Genomic DNA, 24,762 nt, shown 5'->3' on the forward strand with positions numbered 1-24,762 from the left:
GTGATCCAGATCACCTTCTGGATCCAGGAATATTTTTAAAGGATTCTTCACTATTGGGAGATAGGGCTAATGGCGGACGTCTGCGCTCTGAGTGCTTTTCAAGTTTCATATATTTTTTATGTAAGTTAAACTTAGCATTATTTCATACAACTTAGACTTCATTTATGTGAAGTAATGATTTTTAGTAAAGACTACTAATGTACACTTAATATGCATTCTGCATAAATTTAAGGTTCTATGTTAATACAACTTAACCTCTTTAGTATCAGCTTGTGTAAAAACTAAAGTGGTATAAGGCAATCGGTTTACTCGTGCTTATTAGTAATGTCAACTAATTCGGGTTTAGTGTGTACACCCAATCTAAGAGCGGTATAAATTACAAAAAAATATAGCTATAGTATAGTATAGTTAGTTTCTGCTTAGAAAATTTTGAAATTTGCATTTGGTCTGTTAAATATTGGTTTTTTGGCATCTAAATCTAAAAGCTTTGGTAGTGGATATGGATATCAGATGACTATATATTCCTGAAACCTGTTAGGATGCCTGATTTGCTTCAGCTTTAGATCCTGATTAAATCACAGAGAACATTAAGCCATAGGAACCATTTCCTTCTGGTGAAAAAGCACTCTACAGCCTATCTAGGTTTGTTGCTTACTATGTGCATCCCTTCATTGCCACATTCTACCAGTCCTCTTATGGCTACTTGTTGCAGTATAGCATGGCTTGTCACAAAGCCCGTACCTTTTGGTACAGTGCAATAGTAGAGTTACTGCATTAGAAAAACAAAACAAAAACTGTGACAAACAAAAGGATACTGTCATAGTATGTGTAAGTTGAAACTTTGATTCAAATGTCTTTCTTCTGCGACAGGAAGAGTCAAAGAAGTTTAACAGTAAGCGTCTGATGTGGTTTGCCTACATTTAAGATGAATTTTTTTTAAACAGAACATAGATGATGAATTTGGTCAGCTTTTCTACAAATAAGAGTTAAAAGTCCAATCATTTAAAGATTGAGAACAGAAAGTGAAGTTTAAATATCATCTGTTGCATCTACGTTGTGTACTTGTTTCCTTTATTCAAGGCTCTGGTTAATAAAAGGGTTAATGATTGCTGCAAATCAGTCATCATATCTTTTGAGTTTTAAAAGAACCATGCAAAGCAGCCCATGTCTCCTGCAGAAAATGCTTCTACTTTAATATTGCCACTAAAGTGACACTTCTGAGCCATATTTTTAAAATTCTGTGTAACCCTGCTTGGTTTGTACCTCAGCAGCACCAAACAACAGGATAATAAGTGAGATTGCTGGAGTTCATGGTGTCTGCACCTTCTATTTTCATTGATCCTTTGAGGATGCTAGTTCTGGCCCTGATATCTCTCCATCCTTCCCATCAATTGTTTAGATAAAGCCTTGACACTTAAAGGAAAGACACTGTGTGACTGAGACAGTTAATCGATCTCTTTTCCCCTCAAGTCAAGTCTCAGTGCTGAAATTACCCCATATCTGGCCTTAAGTAGGTAATTGGGGTGATGCCAACCATTGTTTTTTTTTGCTACCCTTTTTAAGCCTTGATTGAGGCATTTTAGACATCACAGCCTTTAAATTTTATGAGCTAGAAGAGATCATATGTAGGCAGTGGGTGGATAACAAAGAGACTGAGTCCAATGAGGAATAGCTTGACAGCTAGCAGATCCCATTACACATTTAGGGTGGCCAGGGCCTTAATATTGTATAAATGTGATCCTATTTACCTTTAAAAGAGGGATGGTAAGTTTTTTTATTGAGTGATAACTATACAGGAAGTGCTCCGAAAGTACGGCACAGAGAAAAAAACAAACATCTATAACACTGAAAGCATCAAAAGGCATCATATCGAGCTAAAATAATACATGTAGATAAAAAAGGTGAAAATATAACATCAGAAAAAAGAAATGTGTTCAATAAAAAAGATAAGTTCATTAGATGTCAAACATTTTATTTCCTCTAATTATTATTTTTACAGAACTGCAAATAAGTGAACATGTGGACAGAATTGTTGGTACCCCTCTGTTAAAGAAAGAAAACTCCCACTGATTACTATGGTGTTCAAAATTTCGAAGTCCGGGAAAAACCGAATTGGTGTGCGGATCATCACAAAAGTCTAATCGATTCTTCCCTGTCACTATCCCAACATTCCCTGAAAGTGTGGTGAAGATCCGACTTTCTGTTCACAAGTTATCTTGTACACATACAAACAAACAAACAAAGAAACGAACAAAGATACGGAACCCTTTACATAACCCCCTGCCGATTTCATCGGCATGGGTAATAGAAATGTACTAAAAATTAACAAATGAAAATCAGACACTACTTCTGAATTGTGGTTCAACCAAATCATTTGAAAAAAAAAATGAATGAAACTGACCAGGACAAAATTGATGGTATCCCTAGAAAGAATGGAAAACAATTTGACCATAGGGGCATGTGAAACTAAGGTGTGTCTTGTAATTAGCATCACAGGTGTCATCAAATTTGTAATCAGTCAGTCTGCCTATTTAAAGGGTGAAAAGTAATCACTGTGCCATTTGGTATCATGATAAATGCTATAAGACCATCTCCAAGCAGCTTGACGTTCCTGTGACAAAGGTTGCACCCATTAATCAGAAGTTAAATTCCACAGGTGTGTAACAAACAAAGGAAAATTGATAACAAATTGGACTATTCTGAAGTGGCCTTCTATGAGCCTTGATCTAAATCCTATTGAAAATCTGTGAAAGGAGCTGAAACATGCAGTCTGGAGAAGGCACCCTTCAAACCTGAGTCAGCTGGAGCAGTTTGCTCATGAGGAGTTGGCCAAAACACCTGTGGACAGGTGCAGAAGTCTCACTGAGATTTACAGAGATCACGCGATTGCAGTGATTGCCTCAAAAGGTTGTGCAACAAAATATTAAGTTAAGGGAACCATCAGTTTTGTCCTGGTCAGTTTCATTCATTGTGTTGTGTTTTTTTTTTTTTTGTTTTTTGTTTTTTTTTTTGTTTTTTTTTGTAATGATACAGTTGAACCACAAATCAAAAGCAATGTCGGATTTTCATTACTTAATATTCAGTACATCCATATTTATTATTACTTTTGTCAATTTCAAGTTATTTCAGTGAGCACTGAGGGTTTTTCTTTCTTTGATGGAAGGGTAGCAACAATTTTGTCCATGTGCGTATATATCTGCCTCAAAGTTAAGATTTTCGGTAGGTCTCTATGGGGATTGTGTTTCTTTGGGAACCAGCCTCTAGTGGCCACTTGAGGGACTGCATGCTTTGGCTTCATTCTTCATTCGTTGTGTCATAACTTGGTTTATATAACAGTTAATACATAACAGAGCAGAGTGCCTGCATTTTCATCCACTTTCCTTTGCTCTGGTAACACCATGTTCTGTGTTTTCATCTACATTATGCAGGTCTGTTTTCCCCCCTGTGAAGCTCTACCCCCTCTCACATGGCCTGTGATCTTTTATGAGAAATTTAGGAAATTTCATTCAGGCTGAATGCAGCTACCTGCTGAACCACTGATTGTCCTTAATATGAAAATGGTACCTGTTTGCTGTTTGGATAAAGGCTTTCTCCCATTATTCCTTGTTCTTCACATTTCAGGGTGATCGAGCAGCTGGGTGGAAAACAGCTTGTGATGAATCATATGCACCACGAAGACCAGCTTGTTCGCTACAACGCCCTGCTGGCTGTGCAGAAGTTAATGGTCCACAACTGGTATGAACACATTTGTAGATGCATTCATGTTTTGTATTCTGATCCATATAAAAGCAACTTGTGACAAAGATCCTGTCTTGAGGAAAATTAGACATTAAAGTTAAATGAGAACAAAGCAAATCCTTCACATTTGCATACAAATGATGAAAAGAGCCTGCACCTCCTTCACAGATGTTTTCATTTACTTTGTATGATTAAAAGTTTTGCTTAGGTTGAAGTTGGGAGGAGTTGTGCTGTCAAGTCACTGAATTCTGGGTACTGATAAGGAGATAAGAGAAAACATTGCTCCAAAAGAAAATTTACCAAGCTGTCACTCAAACTATGAACAACCCTTTACCAAGAAGTAACAAAACCACTCCAGTCAAAGGGTACTGGCATTTTAACATCTTTTTCCTCTATATTTCACAATAGATTAATATTTTGTATTTTTTCTTCAAGATGATTCCAACAGGTATCCGTCATTTTATCACAAAGTTTCATTGGCCCTCTAACACTGAGCTCAAACACATCTTCCATTGTTTGTTGAACTTCTACACAATGTAATAAGATAAGACGCTCCATTGTCCCACAGAGGAAGACATTTGTCTTGGCCACTTCACCCATGCTGCAGACATAGACAACAATCAGCAACATATAGATTACACATGAAAAACACCCACTTGATAATTAACCTTGGAGTGAATGAATGAACTAAGATTTGACCTGCCTCACTTAAGCGCTGACTCTTCCTCTGCACTTTTATTCTTAGCCTTACAGCAGCGCAGTATTTGTGTTCTAGTGGGTGGTTTTAAGTATTAATGCAGCATTGCGTTTAACCTGTTATGCTTCTCTTATGAGATCTGATGCAGACTCAGCGGCAGAACAACTTTGTATTTACCTTGTAAAATGCTTTCTCTCCTGTTAAACATCAACTTCTGCCATTGTTTAGTTTGTGAATCTATGATAAAACCGGATAACATTCATACACTGATTCTGACTGTGAATTAATAAACATCAAACTTCCTCACGCAGATCAGCTGTTTTAAAATCAGCCCCTGGTTGAAAACAAATAATGATGTTAATTTAAAGGTGATTTTGTAAAAGAAAGGCTACTGATGATATCACTAGAGCAGATACACAGTGACCGAGAGAAAGAAGCCAAACTGATCAGCTACTGTGTCCATTCACTATTGAACTCTTGGTTCTCTACAATTCCTTTTTTTTTTTGTTGTTGTTTTTTTTTGTTTTTAAGTAGAAGAGATATTTTGTTAGGCTTAATGGGTGGTGATTGCACAAGTGCTAACATTGAGATGCCAAAGTGCAGAGAAGCACATGTGTGTTCATTTTTATATTGGCTGCTTAGGAACTGAAAAAAATCAACAAGAAAAGCAAATATGTTTGTTTTATTTTTCTATAGTTTAAAACCCCCTCCTTCAGCAGAGTGGATGGATGTAATATATTTGATATCCTCCTCTGTGGCTGTTTTAATATCTGTGTGACCATAATGTAAAGTGTACAGTGTGTGAGCTCAAGTGAAGGCAGGAGTTAATATATTCACTTTGGCACATGAAGGTTTTCATTCTGGCTTCAGTGACTGAGAAGAAAAGAAAAGCAGGGACGATAGTTAACAGGTTCAAACATCTGCCAAGGATGCTCTCATCCCCAGCAGCTTTACTCATACTCTCTAACAGCAAGACTCCTCTCACATCAATGTGGTTGCCTGTGATGTTATGGATCACTTACCACATATCTTTGTTCTTGTTGGTATTTAGGCCTCTCTCCAGTGGCTTTTGATGTTTCTTCTTTCACTCTTACATGGCAGCTTATAGTCTCTGACAGATTTGTTCGCTTCCTCATCACCTTACTCAAATCCTGCTCTGGTGGCTCTGCGTGCTTTTAATTTGTATCGAGATAGGGGAATGATTTTTTACTCTGTGATAACTAAGTCCTCATCATTTGCTGATGAATGATTTTGATGTGCTTTCCTCAATGTCAGTACAGTTCCCTTGGGTGGGAGCTTATCTGGACATTCATCTATCAGCACTTTAATTTTTTTGGTAGTTGGACGTGAGTTCTTTATTTTCTGTATTTAATAAATATAAGTAAATGGAAGTCCAGATATTATTGTTCATCCTCTGCCTTTTCAATATCAACATCAATTCAGATACCTGACCTGAACTCCAGAGTATCCCTCTGATAGCAGCAGGAAAAAAAAAACATATTCACATAGAAAAGTATTGATTGATGGCGTTTGGCATTAACCTTATAAATCACAACATCATAAGGTCTGTGTGAGGATGAAACATGTGATGTGTGATATCATTGTTTCGTAGCTGTGTAGGGGTAGTTATCACATTGCATCAGAATCAGATTTATGAAGTTTCCAGATTCCTGTTCCATTCAAAACATCAAAAATATTTTTTCATCATATACTTTGTCAGTTTGAAGAAATTGTCACTCACAGCCATTATGAGCACAGCTAACAGACTGCTGGCATTTTCCTCCATGCAGAGAGTATCCGTCCTGGCCTTATCTGAGCGCTAGGCTCATCAGTGTCACTCCTCCCTCCCTGACCAATCAAATTCAAGAAGGGATGGGACTTCTGATAATTTTGTGAACAGCAATGGCAGAGGAAATGCCAGTCTGACTCATTGTTTCGAGTGTTATTTCTAGATCTTCAGCCCCAGCTTGGATTTTTGCATCTTATATGTTTCTACAGTACCACAGAAGAGACCAAATAACAGATTTGTGTAATTTTAAAATGTTGCTGATATTCCCATTTTTACAACTGCACCTATAAATAAAGAAAACAACTACACATCTATTTATATGTGACAGGGTGCTGCAAAGAGAATCACAAGTCAGCTTTTGTAACCTTGTACCAGTAGACACTCCTGGAAGTCCTCTGATACAGTGGTTATGGGTGCTGTCAGTGCAAAAAATGGCAGATGTAGATACAGGGCATCTCTCACCAATGTGAAATCTTTTTTTTTATTGTGATAAATTCAGACTTTTTTTTCAGTATGTTTATTGCAGTGTTTATGGCGTAGTAACAATGAAAGTGCACTTAAATGCTCACCTCAAACTAGCACTATATTGCTGTTGTTTTTAATTTCAGATGTGGATTTGCCTTAAGCCTTTAGACATTGTGGGGGCTCTTTAAATATGGTATTAGACTGGTGCAATAACTGACATCCTGGTTTATACACTGTATAGTATAGTCTGTTGAGGCCAACAACAATTTAGAGAACCAGAGTTACTCCCAGCCTTACTGCACATCATCCCTCCCTCTCCATTCCTCTGTGTCTTAGCTTTTTAAGCTCTCAAGTGGGTACATACAGGCCCAAACTGTTGTCTGGGCAATAAAAGAAAAATAATAACTTTAAACAAAACAGGATTAAAACTTCTTTGAAACACAGTACAAGTTGAAGACCTTTAGATTCATACTAAACCCATGTACTTTCTACAAAGTTGTTTTAATTACAGATGGAAGTTGACATTTCATCTCTCATGGCTTGTTTCTTAGCAGCACTTCATATACAGCCTTGTAAATCTGAAAACATTCCTCTTTCTTACATATAATTTCCTTCACACTTCTTGTCCTTGCTGTCCACCCACTACCTACCTATCATGATGAAAGTTATGTATTATATGTATGTAGGTTTGTATTTTGTTGCAAACGAGCCTGCCATTCTGGTGCAAAAAAAAAAAAAAAAAAAAAAAAGACTTTCCAATACGTCAAATCCAGTCCAATCCAGTCTTTAGCTTTTATTTGCCTCCATCTTGGCATGTGATGAGCCCAGCCTTCAGTTTAAGATGATGTGCTGTACTTAAACAGGGTCAATGGAGCATTGATTTGTGTTTGTACCAAGCTAAGCCTCAAGGTTAATGGGGGACAGTGATTCTTTTTGTCAGCATCTCTGAAATGTGCCAGCTGCTGCTGCGACAATTTATTTTCACAGAGATCTTATACATGAAGTGGGTCATTTGTTCTCAAGGTTCTTGCATCATATTGAATTTTTTTTTTTTGTCTTCATGGAATAGGATGAAGTTGGTGTCATAACCTGTTGATTGATTCTGAACCTGTAGTCTCATTCAGTTCTTTTTGAAGATGATGTTGGAAGAATTTTTAAAGCAACAATCGTCCCCTTGAGTTGCTTCTCTCATCATTTGTTGGCTCCATGTGAAGGACCTCTCACCCCCTTACTGAAGGCCTCCGCTGTCATGACAACAGCAGGAAGGAATGCATGAAACTGTTACACACATGAGGACATAGTAATTAGGCCCCTATTAAAATTTCATTGATTTAAATTTATTTCTCAATTGCTGTTAAATAAAGCAAAGAATTTTTCAGACAGATTCTTCAAACATCCTAGTTTTATTTTGGATGCTGAAATTATTTTACTTTGCACTCAAAAATGAAAATGTTCCACGAAAAAACACCAAAAACTAACAGGGTCTAAATGATAAGTCCCCCTGGCGCTAATAGTCATGCCTTCTGGCATGGACCTTCATCTTTAACTCAACCCACAGATTTTCAATGGGATTTAAGTCGGGGCTTTGTGTAACACTCACTTTGGTCTTCAAGAGGTAGTTCTTCACCAGAAGTGATGTATGTTTTTGGGTCGTTGCCATGTTGGAAGACAAATTGACGACCCAGATCCAGTCTTGTTGCTGACTGCTTCAGGTCTTCTTTCAAAATCTCCACATTTCCTTCTTTCTTTATGATTCCTTTGACCTTGACAAGGTTTCCAGTTCCAGACGCACTGAAGCATCCCTACAACATAATACTCCCACCACCGTGTTTCACTGTGGGGGCAGTGTTCTTTGGGTGATACGCCTCTCCCTTTCTTTCTCCAAACATAAGCATGGCCCAAGAGCTCTAGTTTAGTTTCATCTGACTAAAGGACATGCTTCCAGTATTCATAATCCTTCTCCAGGTTGTCCTTAGCATACTTCAGTCTGGCTTGAAGGTGTCTCTTCTGCAGAAGGGGAGTTTTTCTTGGTCTGTAACCTGGCAGTCCATCCCTGTGCAGGGCTCTAGTGATGGTCTTCTTTGAGGCTACAATTCTTGACTTGGCTAAGTCTTTCACCAGTGTCTTGGCAGTTGTTCTGAGGGCTTTAGACACATCTCTAACTAGTTTTCTTCCCTGAGTCTTTGAAATCTTTCTCTTCCTGCCTCTGCCAGGCTTGTTCTGTACTGTGACTCTCTGTGAATTTCTTGATAATACTTCTCACTTCAGTTCTTGACACTTGGAAACGCTGTGATAACTTTGTAGATCTTTCTCCTGCTTTGTGAGCATCAACAATTCTTTTTCTCAAGTCTAAACTGATTTATTTTGTTTATGGCATGGTGCCTTCTCAAGTAACAGCTCAAACTCATTCTGAGGCTTTTATATTGTGTGTAAACTGGAAAATAACTCTTGATTTTAACTTGATTTTACAAGCTTTGAGCATTGCAAAGTTAAGGCACATCATTGACCAACAGTGGTTTTTGCTATGGCTCGACTAAAAGGTCTGTTCTAAAGGGGGCTAAAATTTTGACCCTGGTAGTTTTTAGTTTTAGTGAAATAATTTTGTTTCTGTGTACAAAGTAAAATAATGTAAGCAGCCAAAATAAAACTAGGGTCTTTGGAAAAGCTGTGTTTGAAACTCTTCACTTTGTTTAACAGAACTTGGGGAATACTTGATAAAAACTGAAATTTTCATATGGAGCCTAATTATTTTGTCCTCATCAGTATATCCTTATGACCGTCAATCTGCTTTTAAAAGCCATTTTCTTTAATGTGTTTTTAACTTGAACAGCTTTTGAAAGAATGCTTTCTGTGCCTCTCCACTATCCATCCATATCGATGGCCATATCCTCAGCTGCTAAGTGTCCCTCTGTCCTTGTGCTATTGGGGCCCCAGAGACAGAGTCCTTTCTACACAAGTCACTGGTTTCATGATATATCATTAGACCGCAGTTCAAACACAAGGCTGCCTATTAAGCCCTGCAGAATACCCAAATGTCGGTTCAAGATCAGTGTGTGCTGCTTTGAAAAGCCAGAGGGAAGGAGTGGAAAAGTCCAAGGGTAGAAAATCGACTTTGCTGAGAATATCAAGGAGGAACCGCTATTTAACTCCCTTTCCTGTCATACAGTTTTCATTTTATTTTCTGCAAATTTCACTGAATATATCTGTTGGTTATTCCCAGTCCTATCTATCCAACTGATAGATGTCTGGCACATTTGGTCTGTTTGTATCCCAGAATGCATTCTTTACAGGCTGTAACAACCAGTAGCAGACTGTTCTGTCATCCCATCATGCTGTGCCAAATAACTTATGTGCATAGAATTAGAAACGGGAGAATAGAGATTGAATGACTTAAAATAGGGAGAAAGAGACACAGAGAGGCTATTTTATGGCCCTCAGAGTCACTGCAGACAGGAGCTGCTTTGAATACTGACTCTAATTCCCAAAAGCACAAAGAACTTTTTAGTTAAAATGTGAATATTTCAAGACTTTTTGTCATATAATGATTTTAATTTGGTCCAAAAGGGAGGGAGATCAAATTTGTGCAAAAAAATATAGTTATTAATATTTACTATGTACAATACATAAAAATCGTTTTTAATCATTTTTATTCCCTTTTAGTCTTTTGTCTTTCAAGTCCCATAACTTTTTATAAAATTCAAGTGACATTACTGCATCACACATTTTCTTAAAGCCCAGGTTGTCCTGATAAAAGGATGTTTAGAACTTCACTGTGCACCACAGGGTTTATATTTTACAAGCTTTTTAACACAAAAAGTCCAGGTGTGACACAGTGGTTAAGAAAATAGCATAGGGCTCAGAGTATTAATGATGTCTGTCTAATTTGTCAAACAAAGAGCCTGTTAAAGGACAGGTTAAATGTGTCAACTTCTCGGGGTCAATCAGTGATGGAAAACTAGCTGAAGCTTAAAGATAATAGTCATAAATGCTGCAGCAGGAACATCAGGCACAATCTAAACTATTAAAAGTTTTTAAATATGTCTAAACTTTTGTTAACTCCCTTTAATGGGATGCGTAGATAGACTTTAACAGTAGTTATTTATTATTATGGGTGCCGAAGTTCTCTGTAATGTTTTTATAATCTTCCCGTACAGATCCTGTCTAGATCCTGTCTGATAGTAGTTTTGTATTATTAGTTTTCATGAAAATGAAAAAAAAAAAAAAAAAATGAAACCTATGTAGAGGCATGCGCTTTGCTAACTGTACTTGTGCATGCATGCTGGCAAGTGCTTGGTCCATGCTGCCTCTTGAAGAATGTGGTTTTTAAACACCAGGTGGTTATAACATATACAACATGGACATTTTGAGAAGGTTTAGTGGTATTAAAATGGTATTTTTATGGCTGTAAATCCCAACTTATTTTGACCTGTAGATGTTTCTAACATTCTCCACATCCTTATGAAGCTCCTAGAGTTTCTACATCCAGATTGCCATAAATTAAAGCCACACACACATTTTGTGTCACACAACCAAACCAAATATTAGATAGACTGAATGAGGTCAACTTGCATGTGTAGAAATATGAGAATCAAAACTCTTGATTTTCATGTAATGATAATTAGGAAAAAAAACCTATAGTGAAAAAGTAAGACCCTTAATGGGCAGACTCTTCTTTCTATAAACAAGAACATGTTCATAGAAAAATGATGCATCTTTTGTGATGTGAATCTAATCTGCGTTGTCTTCTGTCTTCTTTTATTTCTTCTGGCTTGAACTGGAGGTCTCAGTTCTGTTGTTATTCTTTCAGCAGCTGTTTGAAGATGTGCACATCACATAGCACTATTTCTCTGCAGAACATTAATTTCATATCTCTGGCTCATTCCTCCCAATTATTGCCATCTGCCTTCAGTCACAATCTGGTACTCTGAATAAACACATAGCTGCATTTTAAGACCTAGCCACATGTTTCAACTGACAACTGAAAGGAAGATTTTCCTTATGTCGAAAGGACAGTTAAGTCTGTAGTAACACCTCAGCATCTCCATGATGCTATGAGTAAGGCTAGGCGATAGTTATCTAAACATCAGTTGTGTCTGAAAGTATAATTCATGAAAAGGTTGGTGTGAGGAGTTGTCCTCCTTGGAGAGTGTGCAGGTTTTCTGTTGCCGACAGAAACAAAAGTCTTTAATTAACTGAATTGTAATGAGTGAGATCCCCAGGAGTCAAAGGACGCTTATTGCCCTCATATCAATGCTGTCAAGCTTTCTCTGTCTCAAAAAATAATTCACTGTTCATTAAGTCAGGGTTAGAAGTGATCAGTGAGATACAGCGTGGAGGCTTTGCACTAAGATGAGCAGTGCTTGGAATTTGAGGAAGAAGTACCTCGGACAGAAATCCCTCTGAATCAGAAAGGGCTGTTTAGCTGCCTCCACTGACCTCTGCTTTAACTGGCTACAGAGAGTAGTATTTAAACTTTAGTAAATAAAGATTTAAAAAGCTTTTTTAAAACACTTCCTAACTGCTCTGTTGCTCTGAAAGGATCTTTAGATACATTTTGCTTATATTAACACCCACGGCTCTCCAGTTTTACTTTCTAAATATGATTTCCTCTGTCACTGTGAGCTGCTTGGGTTTGAGAGAGGCATTTGATATTTCCAGTGGCAGTAAGATGAGTGTCATGGTTACATATCTGTAAATGTTACTGTCAAAAAGACACCTGAAGGTGTCTGTGACCTTTCAAAATAATGACTTCATGTTTCTACTCTTGGACTAACATCATGTCTGGGTCAAGATAACAGGGAGAGGAACATTAAGCCACCCAAAGAGGAAATTTGATAAAATGACAACTTACTTTGCACATTTAAAGATAATAAAGACCATCACACATACTGATTACATTTTGGAAACCTTTCCTCCTCCGTTTTAAAATATAATCCTGTCCACACATGCTTTGTACTCAAAAACATCTTCGTCCACATGAAAACACAAAAACACCCTTTTTTCAAAGATTATTTTGTAGGGGGTGTTTGCCTTTATTTGATAGGACATCCAAAGAGAGACAGCAAATATGGGACGAGAGAATGGGGGAAGACATGCACCAAGTATGAATCAATACAATGACCATGAGGTAGAGGTCTAAAATCTGAGCGTCCTGCTGAACCAAGCTGATAAGGCGCCCCCAAAAATGCACTTTTAAATGACATGCTAACAGCAGTGGTATTTTATGACTATTTGTTTGATTTTGTAAGCAAGTCAAGCTCACTCAGAGACAGAAATGCTGTCCTTGATGTGTACTTTACCCCACTGTTTCTCTGCAATGACCATTTCATTTTCAATGTTACCCCCCCAACTGAAGTGGTCTAATCCAGGAGCATCCATTTGGGTTTGTCTTCAGAGGGTTTTATGAAGCAGCATTAACCTCTGTAGTCTGTTTAGTCGTATCTTTTCATCGACACAGTGGGAGAGCAACTGTGTGTTTATGTGTAAGCATGTCAAACATCCAGTTAACAATATTAGCATCAGCACAAATTTAGCATCTGTCACAGCCGTGGAAATGAAAGTGATAATGCTGCACACCAGTGATATCAAATGGAGGAAGCTGGAGCACATGATACAAGCCCAAATCTCTGTTTTTCTCATCTACACAAAAACACTTTAAAGTTCGTAAGGATCTTCACCCTGGAAGGGTTTATCAAAAAGATACATTTCCAGTAACCTAAAATGCCATTTGTGTGTGTATGGAAGGTTAAAACACACTGAGAAAACCTTCCTTTTCAGGAACACTCACCTACATGTGGACAAGGCCTCAGTCACAGTCCTACTATGTGAAAAAAAATGCAAAAATCAAAAGTTTTGGGGCTTTGGAAGTGCAAATACTCCCTCAGAAAGAGTCACGCTTGGTTTTTCACTATTATCACAAACTAATTGGCTCAAAAGCCCTGTTTGTATTATGCATTAACAATGCATTTTGGGCATTCAAGGGACTGCACTCTGGTAAGCATCCATACAATGGAATAACAATACAACTACAACAACTACAAGTGATATAACTCACTCGTTTCACCTGTTATGTAAGCAACAGCCCAACATCAGCGTTGCTTGGTGTCGCTGCTTGTCGTGTGCTGTGAAGCCGCTGGGGAGAAGAATTAGGGTGAATTAGCCAAGAAGCCAAGAGTCTAGTATTGCCTCCTTAACAGCTTTTCTCCCTTATTTGAGCAATGCGGGGTAGATATAAATATAGCTATGCCTTCTGTTTACTAGCAGAACACCATGGTTTATGTCAGTTGACAGGGTGGTCTTAAATGCGTCCCAGTACGTGCTGTGTCTTCACAACCAATCCAGTTTGTATGAAGGTATCCCAGACAGCCATCATGTGCAGTCTGAGCTATCTGATATCAAACATGCACACTGAGCTGTTTCCACTCAAAGCATTAGGGGCTACCTGAAGGATATCTGAATGCCCAGAACAGCTGTTAATTTATTGTCTAAACAGGGGGACCTTATCAGGAACATTCAGATGTGACTGAATGTGACTAAGTCCTCGTCAATCTTTTTGCAAGAAGGCTGATAATCAATATTTATTGAAAGGACTTTAAAGACTATTAGGTGGGTAGGAATAAAGAACATCTTACTCGATATAAAGTGTTTGTGTTGAGGTGTAATTGTTTGTTCTTTTGTTCACAGGGAGTACCTGGGGAGGCAGCTCCAGTCCACCGATCAGCAGCAGGCTCCGGCTGTGGCAGCTCGGAGCTGAACTGTTACCATGTTTGTGTGTCACTGTGTGGATGAGTGTGTACCGTCTGTATATTGGTCTTCACCATTTTAATAATCAGATATTCATTTTGTGTAATGACTTGAAGCTGGAACAGTGTAGTTTACCTCTTCTCCACGATGATCCTAAATGTGTTTTGATTTGACCGTGGTGCTTCGTGTCGTGCCCTCTGCTCAGTGATGTGTGGTGATTGAAGTCGCACTTTATGTCTGTGATAATGTACAAAATATTGCAAGTTATTTAAGTCTGAACTGTATGTACCTAATAAATATGCTTCTCTGCTGGGCTCCTGTGTGGTGTCAGGTGTTACTGTGGTTGCAACTACAGAAAAACAAGCTTACAAAGATGTTTTTGATTCTATCATTTAGCTTATCTATCTGATCATACCCAAATAGCTCAAAAATAGCAGCCAGATGGATTTCAAGGCTCAACCACAACATGATTTTGAAGTGTTTTATATTCCTGTTTTTTCAGATCTGCTCAGCTTGAATGTACCTTCACTTTAATTGGTTTTTATATTATACCTGTGTCTGTGCCAGTGTAGGAAGTCAAAAATAGCTTTTGAATGACATTCAAGGACTGATTTACATGTTTCAATGCTATTTCTCAAACCAGAGGTTAAGAGGTTTTGGATGGCTTGCTAATAAATTTGAAATATGCAATCAGAAATACAAATCAAAAAATGTGTACCAGACTACTTCCATCTCCAATTTTGCAGAACACCTACAGGGAAATCAACATGCTTCTGACTCATCATTTTACTTTCACAGTTATCAGATATACATTGCCTATAAAAAGTATTCATCCTCTTGGGTTTTTTAAAAATTGTTTTGTTGATTTTTTTAATCGATTAATGTTAACATAATTTGGCTTATTTACAAAAAGAAGTACAAAAAAGACGTCAAAGTGAAAGCAGATTACCACAAAGTAATGTCAGTTAAATAAAGATATCTAATTTAGAATAGGTGACTGAACAAATACTCACCCCCAAAGTCAGTATTTAATAGATGCACATTTGGCTGCAATCACAGCACTGAGTCTGTGTGGATAGGTCTCAATTAGTCTTGCACATCTGGACCCTGCAGTTTTACTCCATTCTTCTTTGCAAAACTGCTCAAGTTCTGTCAGCTTGCACAGGTATCGGGCATGAACAGCCTTTTTTAAATCCAGCCACAGATTCTCTTTTAGTTTGAGGTCTGGGCTTTGGTCGGCCACTCCAAAATATTAACCTCGTTGTCTTTAAACCATTTCTGTGTAGCTTTTGCTGTATTCCAGGCCTAGCGGCTGAGAAGCATCTCCACACCATGATGCTGCCACCACCATGCTTCACAGTGGGGATGGTGTGCTTGTGATGATGTGCCGTGTTTGGTGTCTTCCAAACATAGGGTATTGTCTGACAACCAAAAACTTTCATAGGTGTCTTGGTGGCCTCTCTCACTAGTCCCCTTCTTGCATAATCACTCAGTTTGTGAGGATGGTCTGATCTAGGCAGATTTACATGTGCCATATTCCTTCCATTTCATGATGGATTTAACTGAACTCGGGGGGATGTTCAGTGCCTTGGAATTTTTGGTAGGTTTTTTTTTGTGTACTTTTAAATAAGCTTTTCTGTGAGTTCCTTGGAGTGTTCTTTTGTCTTCATGGCGTAATGGTAGCCAGGAATACTAATTAACCAGTAGCTTGACTGTCAGAAACAGGTGTTTTTTTTTAATACAATCACCTGAGACACATTCGCTGCACTCAGGTGATCCCCATCTCTAATGATGAGCACCAACTGGTTGGACCTCAGTTAAATTAGGTCAGTCACTTTAAAGAGGGTGAATACTTGTGCAGTCACTTATATAATCTGATATATTTTTATTCAATATGCATTACTTCGTAGAAATCTGTTTGCACTTTGACATTAAAGAGTTCTCTGTCTAAAAAGCAAATTTATATTGACCATGATAGATTTATAAAATCAATAAAAGGGTAAAACATCTAAGGGGGTAAATACCTTTATAGGCGTTGTATCATTGTGAGGCAATTAAATAAATTATATATATATATATATATGTGTGTGTGTGTGTAATCATATCACTTTTGAATCAAGTCAAAATTGACCCTAGTTCAACATAAAGGTTAATGCAAATAGCCAATTACAGCGTTATAATATCTTAAATGTATCAGTTTTTACAGTTGCAAGAAAAAGTATGCGAACCCTTTGGGATTTCTTGGATTTCTACATAAATTGGTCAAAAAATATGTTCTGATCTTCATCTAAGTAACAACAATAGACAAACACAGTCCGCTTAAACTAACCGCATAAAAAATGATCTGTTTTCATGTTTTTATTGAACAAAACATGTAAACATTCACAGTGCAGGGTGGAAAAAGTATGTCAACCCCTAGGCTAATGACTTCTCCAAGAGCTAATTGGAGCCAGGAGTCAGCCAACCAGGAGTCCAGTCAATGTGATGAGATTGGATGTGTTGGTTAAAGCTGCTCTGCCCTATAAAAAACACACACCAGTTTTGAGTTTGCTGTTCTCAAGAAGCATTGCCTGATGTGAACCATGCCTGGAACAAAAGAGCTCTCAGAAGACTTACGATCAAGAATTGTTGACTTGCATGAAGCTGGAAAGGGTTAAAAAAGTATCTCTAAAAGCCTTGATATTCATGTGTCCACGGTAAGACAGACTGTCTACAAATGGAGAAAGTTCAGCACTGTTGCTACTCTCCCTAGGTGTGGTCGTCCTGTAAAGATGACTGCAAGAGCACAGCGCAGAATGCTCAATGAGGTGAAGAAGAATCCTAGAGTGTCAGAAAGAAATCTCTGGCACATGCTAACATTTGTGTTGAAAAATCTACAATAAGTAAAACATTAAACAAGAATGGAGTTCATGGGAGGACACCACGGAGGAAGCCACTGCTGTCCAAAAAAAAAAAACATTGCTGCACATTTGAAGTTTGCAAAAGAGCACCTGGATGTTCCACAGCACTACTGGCAAAATAGTCTGTGGACAGATGAAACCTAAATTGGCTGTTTGGAAGGAACACACAACGCTATGTGTGGAGAAAAAAGGCACAGCACACCAACATGAAAACCTCATCCCAGCTGTGAAATATAGTGGAGGGGCCATCATGGTTTGGGGCTGCTTTGCTGCCTCAGGGCCTGGACGGATTGCTGTCATTGACGAAAAAATTAATTCCCAAATTTATCAAGACATTTTGCAGGAAAACTTAAGACCATCTGTCCGCCAACTGAAGCTCAACAGAGGATGGGTGATGCAACAGGACAACGACCCAAAGCATAGAAGTAAATCAACAACAGAATGGCTTCAACAGAAGAAAATACACCTTCTGGAGTGGCCCAGTCAGAGTCCTGACCTCAACCCAATTGAGATGCTGTGGCATGACCTCAAGAGAGCGATTCACACCAGACATCCCAAGAATATTGCTGAACTGAAACAGTTTTGTAAAGAGGAATGGTCCAAAATTCCTCCTGACTGTTGTGCAGGTCTGATCTGTAACTACAGGAAACGTTTGGTTGATGTTACTGCTGCCAAAGGAGGGTCAACCAGTCATTAGCCTAGGGGTTCACATACTTTTTCCACCCTGCACTGTGAGTGTTTACATGTTTTGTTCAATAAAAATATCTATTTTTTTGTGCGGTATTAGTTTAAGCAGACAATGTTTGTCTATTGTTGTGACTTAGATGAAGATCAGAACACATTTTATGACCAATTTCTGCCGAAATCCAAGAAGTCCCAGAGGGTTCACATACTTTTTCTTGCAACTGTATATTATTGAGGTAATGGTAATATCTGGTATGCTGGGCTCCATATCTTCAGTCGTGATGTTAAACCCCTTTTTATTTACTGTATATAGCACCTTTTTCTGCAGAGGTACAAGGTGTCTTACAGATACAGAAAAAGAAAGCAGCACATAAAGCACAGATAAGAAATCACCAAATGGAAAGAAGAAAATCGTAAAACACTGGGAGATAAAGAAAGCCAGGGAATAAATTTAAGTCAGCCTAGATCAAAATCTTCTTTGAGAGAGAGCTGGACAACAGACAGCACACTAATAAAAAGTTAACTGAACAATAAAAGAGTCAGGTCCAGAGCAGAACAGACAAACTTGGAAAATAAAACCCCAAAACATATAGAACAGTAAAATAACTAGGTAGTCTGATTAGAAAAGGAAACGTGCTCCTGTGTTATGAGGGCTCAACTAGTGAGTCACCTTTAAAATGTGATCCAGTTAAAACACCTTTCATCGTGACCTCTACACTTTAACATATATGTAGTTACTCATACTTCACAGCAAATTTACTTTTATGATCAGAAACAAGATTATAACCATTTTAATCAACATTAATCAGAGGAGGTTAATGATTTAATACCAGTGCTTTAACTAGAATTCTGCAAAGTAAGAGTAGTTCTAAGATTTTATTCCCTTTGCACTTCTGTGCTTTGCAGTCCTGTTATGCTCCTTTGCCAGGACAGGAGGTTTTATGTACTGTCGTCCATCCATCTGTTCCTCTGCAATAAGAAACTCTACATGTATCTTTGTGTAGAAGACTGACAACAAACTTCACATCAGTGCCTGAGTTCATGTGTTGCACAAATCAGTGCAGCTCTTTCCTATTTTAAAAAGGTATTCTGTAAAAAAACAGAAGCATGTTTGTAAATCAAGACTAAAGTTGTTGTTTTTTTTGTTTTTTTTTTAGTTTAAATACTGACCAGTAACCAGATTCAGCTGCTCCTTTGTGTTTACCCCTGGAAGTGGCCATCTTTATCTATGTATCTCTTTATTTATTTAGGAAACCGAAAAGTCTTCTGAGCCTTTGTTTTAAAGATTCTGCAGAGATTTTAACAAAACAGCAGAGAGAGGAGCTCAGGAAAAGTTGAAATATGCTACAGAAATGTTGCTGAATATACAGATCTGTGAAAAAGCGTTTGCCCCTTCTCTGATTCCTGACTTTTTTGCATATTTGTCTCATAGAAATGTTTTGGATCATCAAACCAATTTTTATATTTCACAAAGAAAACCAAAGTAAATACAAATGCAGTGTCTGAATTATTATTTAATTATTTAAGGGTGTGTGTGTGTGTGTGTGTGTGGGTGGGGTGGGGGGGTGGGGTGTGTTGAACCACAGTTATTGGAAGGCTGAGTTCAATTTCACTGGCCATACCCAGGCCTGATTACCGCCAGATTTGTTGAATCAAGAAATCACTTAAATAGAAACTGTCAAAGTGAAGTAGGCTACAAGATCTCAGAAAGAAAAAAACATGCCACGATCCCCACACCAACCCACCCCACACCATAACACTGGTTATAGACTAATAAGGTTTGACTTTATTCTCCTCATTTTGACTTTATTGTCAAAGTGCCCAGTATTATTTTTCCTTATCCTCCTCTGTACTCCACTCTCTCCCTACACATCCACTCTGTTTTTGCCACGTTGACTGCCATCCAAAAGCTCTGAGTGCAGACTAGTGAGAGTTGGTAGTTCAACCACCCAACAGCGAGTCTGCACCAATGTTGATCTACTAAACAGGTGTGACACCTTTAATTGTTCATCATGAGAGATGCACCATAGGAGTTCCACCTTATCACCCAAATAAACTTTAATGCATTGCAAATACAGATTTTAAGTTTTTTACGTTCACTGGGATTGAGTAAACAAATTTTAACTTATTTAAACCCTCCAGCTCAACCGAGGGAGCTTCTGATGGAGTACCATTAGTTTGGGAAAGGCCCTTAGTTTCCCATGTAGGCTTCCCTTTTATCGCAATGCATTCTGGGTAGTGATGTTATCTGATTGGATTTTTCTTCTTTGCACATGTTTGGAATGATCTCACCTCTATATATATGAAAGTTGCTTATCCCTTATTTTCCCCTTCATTAAAACTGCACTCAGGTTTGGAGTCTAAAAGGTTTTAGAAGTACCTCTGACCTCTTCGCTGGATTGGCAAAGAGGTCAGAGGTACCTCTTTGTCCACAGGGGGCATCAAAATTGTCCCAAGCCAGAAATCCAATTCAATTGATTGTTTATGATAATTCTCTCTCTCTCTCTCTCTCTCTCTCTCTGTCATCTGTGCAGCAGCTTTTCCAAACTGTCACCCTGTCTTTTCAAAAATCAAGCCGCTTCAATCTCCTGCAAATCTTTTCATTGCTGTTCAATCACCGATGACGCTCAGTCCAATCTCTTTCGATTGCAGAAAAGAAAATAACTGCCAAAAAAAGAGCTTTTGACAAAATACAGTCATCACAGGATTTTTAACTGACAAAATGTTGAGAAGACATAGGATGCTTTTGAGAGAGACTACTTTATAGTATTTATTTTTGTCTGATAATACTTAAGTTTACAGTTTGACTCAAACCTTTCTGTCACCCTTTATTCACAGACAGAAGGCCATGGCCTTCAGACCTTTGCACATCTATTACATTTATCTGCAATCTCCTCTAAAAAAATACAAAACCAATTTGTTGTGGATGAATGGCTCTTTAAAGAAAACTATTTTAGACTATCTTATACAGCAGGATACTAGTGCAGCTTGTGTGTTGATGTGTGCTTCATCTGAATTTAAATGAAATCGAAGGTCTTTGACCTCCATTCGTTTCACCTTGAATGTGCTAATGCAATCCAGCTCTTTCTTTAGTATTTCAGCTTGTTCAGCACTCACAGACAAGGAAACAATCAGACATACAAGGGCAGTGGACTCTCACAGAGGAAAGAACTTGTACGGGTGTATTTTGAGTTCCAGGATGTTTTTTTTCTGTTAAGATCTAGAGGGAAAAGAAGTTTTTGGTATTGTGGGCTATATGCAATGAACAAAACAACACATATTTAAATGAATGCACAGTATTCAAAAACCCAATCTACTATATAAAAAAAAGACAGGGATTTCATGGCTCTACATATTTGTTTTTTTTCCTGAAGTTGATCACATGACATTCTGTGAGACTGTAACTACAGGCAGCTGCGTGTGTTCAAAATTTAAAAATTGATGCTTCCCTTTGGTTCACAATGTTAGACAAAAACAGCTGGGATCACAAATACAGTACTTGCATTTGTCCTCAGAAGTTTTCAGTAGTCAAAAGAGATATGAATCTGTCTTCCTGTAGTCCACATGACACTGGTGCACTGGTGCACTCAGAGGAGCCCACCCCCTCTGATGGTAATGTTTGAGAATAGAGAAATGCCCCTATGGTAGTTAAACATGGTAGTGCTCTTTAGTGTTCCCTATATGTAGACAAAAGTGCTCTCTATGGTGACTATAGGGTGGACAACATTTGACATGGTGCCCTTGTGCTTACCCTCAAAATTTCTCAATATCTCTAGTTCGCCCTCTACATAGACAAAATTTGACTGAGGACCCTTCTTAGTGCCCTCTAAGTGGAGAAAATCTGACAAATGCCCTCACCCATTTCTCACGATCTCTAGTTTGCCCTCTATGTAGACATGTAGACTGGTGCTCTCTAAGTAGACAAAATTTGACCCTCCTTTTTCAGTCAGAGTGGACAAAAATTGACAAAGTGCCTTCCTAAGTAGGCAGATCTCAGGTGCCCTGGTTTGCCCTGTAAATTGACAAAATTGTGTCCTCCTTAGTGCCCAATAACTTAACAAAATCTGACCAAGCGCCCTCTTTACTGCTTCTTACATCAAAAAAATATGACAAAGTGTCCTCTAGCTTAGTGGTTCCCAACCCTACTTAAATCTAAGAAAACCTGAGCCCCCCCAAGATCCACATGAATTAAAACGTGATCAATTACTGTCAGAAATCAGCATAAATTATTTTAATTGTATCATAGACAAAACCCAGAGAAAATTTGTTTATGTAAGTTAATTATACCAAAAGCCATTTGTATAAACTATTTAACTAAAGGTTTGCCATGATCTTAGTTAATATATGCCAATCTAATCTTGGAGAGGTTTTTTGTTTGTTTTTCATAAACTTCATGAATCCCATTTCCAAAGAGCACCTCAAACAAACTTTTTATTTAGTCCAATAAGCACTCCTCTCTATTGTTTTTTGAACACAATCAAAAAATGTGTAATGTTCTCCAGGATTTCTTTCTGTTTAAATTCAAATGTATGACATTTTTTGTGTGCTGGTGCCCCACCACACACGGCAGGTGCCCTTTTATTATTTTCAGACCCAGCCCACTAAAATGTTGAGTCCCTCACTGCAGCATGATTACAGTAAAATGTCTGAGATGATTCAATTTTGAGAATTAAATATAAAAACAAAAAATATCCAGTTTCTAACAAGAGCTTCATGATACAGTGTAGTAATTAGAGGATAATGGACTGTGTTTATGTTGAGCAGCACAGACATCCAGAAGGCCGTGTTTACAGCAGCATACCTCCGAGGAAACTGCTTCCAGATGCCTCCAGGGTCTTTGCTGCTATGCTGAACTCCACCAGGGCAGAAAACATGTTTCCAACTCTGAATACTCTGTATTAATCCTGCTACCATTCTCTCTTAGACTTTCGATGTCCACACACAACTGAAGAGACAACTTTCAGAAGTTTTCCTCTCCTTTTACTTTATTCGCTAGAAAATTAATCTTCAGCCTTGGTAGATAAAGACAGACATTCAGCATTCACACCTACAGTCTCTTGGTCATGTAACTAGCCTTCAGATTTCTTAGCAAGCATTTAAATCATGGTTTCAGTCTTTGAAAGTGTGCTGCATTCAGCCCCAGAGCTTTTGATGTTTAAAAGGTCTTGAGCGCTGGGATGTACACAGAGTCAATATTTATGTAGAGGCTCACTGCCGCTGGCCGCAGCTGCTGGGCTTGGCTTTGCTCTGTGAGCAGTATTTACAGTGGCTGGCACTCTGTGCTCACTGTGCATGCTTACCTGCAAAAACAGAGTGAACTCTGGACCCTGAAACAGATGGTTTTTCTTCCCCTGCTGCCTTTTTTTTATTATGCTACCCACAATTGTTGTTCAGGCTCAAGGGAGAGGGTGAACTGGCTCTTTGTGTGCATGGGCAGCTTTACAAATAAAATCCCCCCTGATGTTATAGCTGCCCTGTGTCTCGTCTCAACTTTTCACTCTCTCCTCTCATTCAAACTGTTATATTCAGGATTTTCATGATGTAAATGAGCCCGTACAGAGGCAAGTTTCTGGCTACCTCTAACATCTGCTGAACATCTTCATCTGTCATGTCTGCTGGACCGTTAAATAAGATTTCACTGAGAGGAGTATTGTCGCCCTGCTTCATCGATCAGATCCTATTGCTCTTTTAACAACGGGTCAGAGCTGGCCCGTTACCATAGTGATGATCAAAACAAGCATCGGCCTTTAGTAACACAGCAGGGTTCCTTATTCAGCTGCATTTGAAGAGAAACACGAAACAAAGAGTGTTTACAGCTCATCCTCGACTTATGTAACATACCTTAGAAACATTACACAGTATGATCCTTGACTATACAGAGGCCAGAATGAGCTGATGACTTGATGTTTCAGACTCAATGCAGGTGCACAGTAATTGTTTTTGTGCGGGGCTATCAGACTTGAAGACTGCATTGATCCTCACTGATGCCTCACTGTGACCAAAGAGTCTGAAACTGTATAAATCCAACCTGGTAGTGAAGGAAATCCTGCATATGAAAACATAGCCTTATTAGATTAGCAATAGTGTCTACGGTGTGCATAGATAGATTTCTACATTTTTGAGAAAATCAACATAGATTCACATGCAGGCTGTCATTTTGTGAAGGCAATCAGACTAGCTGTGATCATTGCCATAATTTCTTTCCTGTCAGTGGTGTCGCCAGACTTTTTGATTGAGGTGGCCAGAAACTTTTCCATGAGTGGCCTAGAGTATCAGTGTTCACATACCAGAATGAATAACATTTATTTACCCGGTCTGATTTCATTTAACAAACTATTGAACAACTATACAGTTGTTTCTGGCTACCAATAGGAGGGGAATAAGTGGAAAACTTTGTGGGGCTCCATCTCACTGGGGGCTCATGGTCTATCCTATGTAAAAACAAGGATTAAGGAATAAAACTTTTGGCTGAAATACAAAAAAAAAAAGCTCATTTTATTTATGTTTGCTTCGGTAAAATGTTGAACCTTGCAAAACAGATGAATTGTTCAGATTCCATGTCTGTCATCAGGCAGCTCCACCTCACAAAGCTCCATGTTTGTGCCCAGCCTGAAAACCACCAGATCAATCAGCATCATTTGATGCGGTAGTTTCAGGTGTGGTCCATGTATACTGCAAGCCAGGAAACAATGGCTGCTACTAGTAAAGCCCCCCTCTGGGGAATTTCTTTGCCCATTTTTGGAGGA

General features: G+C 38.4%; 1 protein-coding gene across 2 annotated transcripts in view; it reads left to right on the plus strand.

Annotated features, from left to right (window-relative positions):
* The window catches only part of atp6v1h (ATPase H+ transporting V1 subunit H), a 54,975-nt gene extending 40,229 nt beyond the window's left edge, over positions 1-14,746 (plus strand). For both annotated transcript variants that reach the window (XM_041803244.1, XM_041803245.1), the window contains 2 exons: positions 3,622-3,735; positions 14,373-14,746. In XM_041803244.1, the coding sequence (XP_041659178.1) occupies positions 3,622-3,735; positions 14,373-14,442 (184 nt within the window). In that variant the 3' untranslated portion in view covers positions 14,443-14,746. The remainder of the gene's footprint in view (positions 1-3,621; positions 3,736-14,372) is intronic.
* Positions 14,747-24,762: the final 10,016 nt, after the last annotated feature.

Source organism: Cheilinus undulatus, linkage group 13, assembly GCF_018320785.1.
Source record: "Cheilinus undulatus linkage group 13, ASM1832078v1, whole genome shotgun sequence".
Taxonomy (NCBI): domain Eukaryota; kingdom Metazoa; phylum Chordata; class Actinopteri; order Labriformes; family Labridae; genus Cheilinus; species Cheilinus undulatus.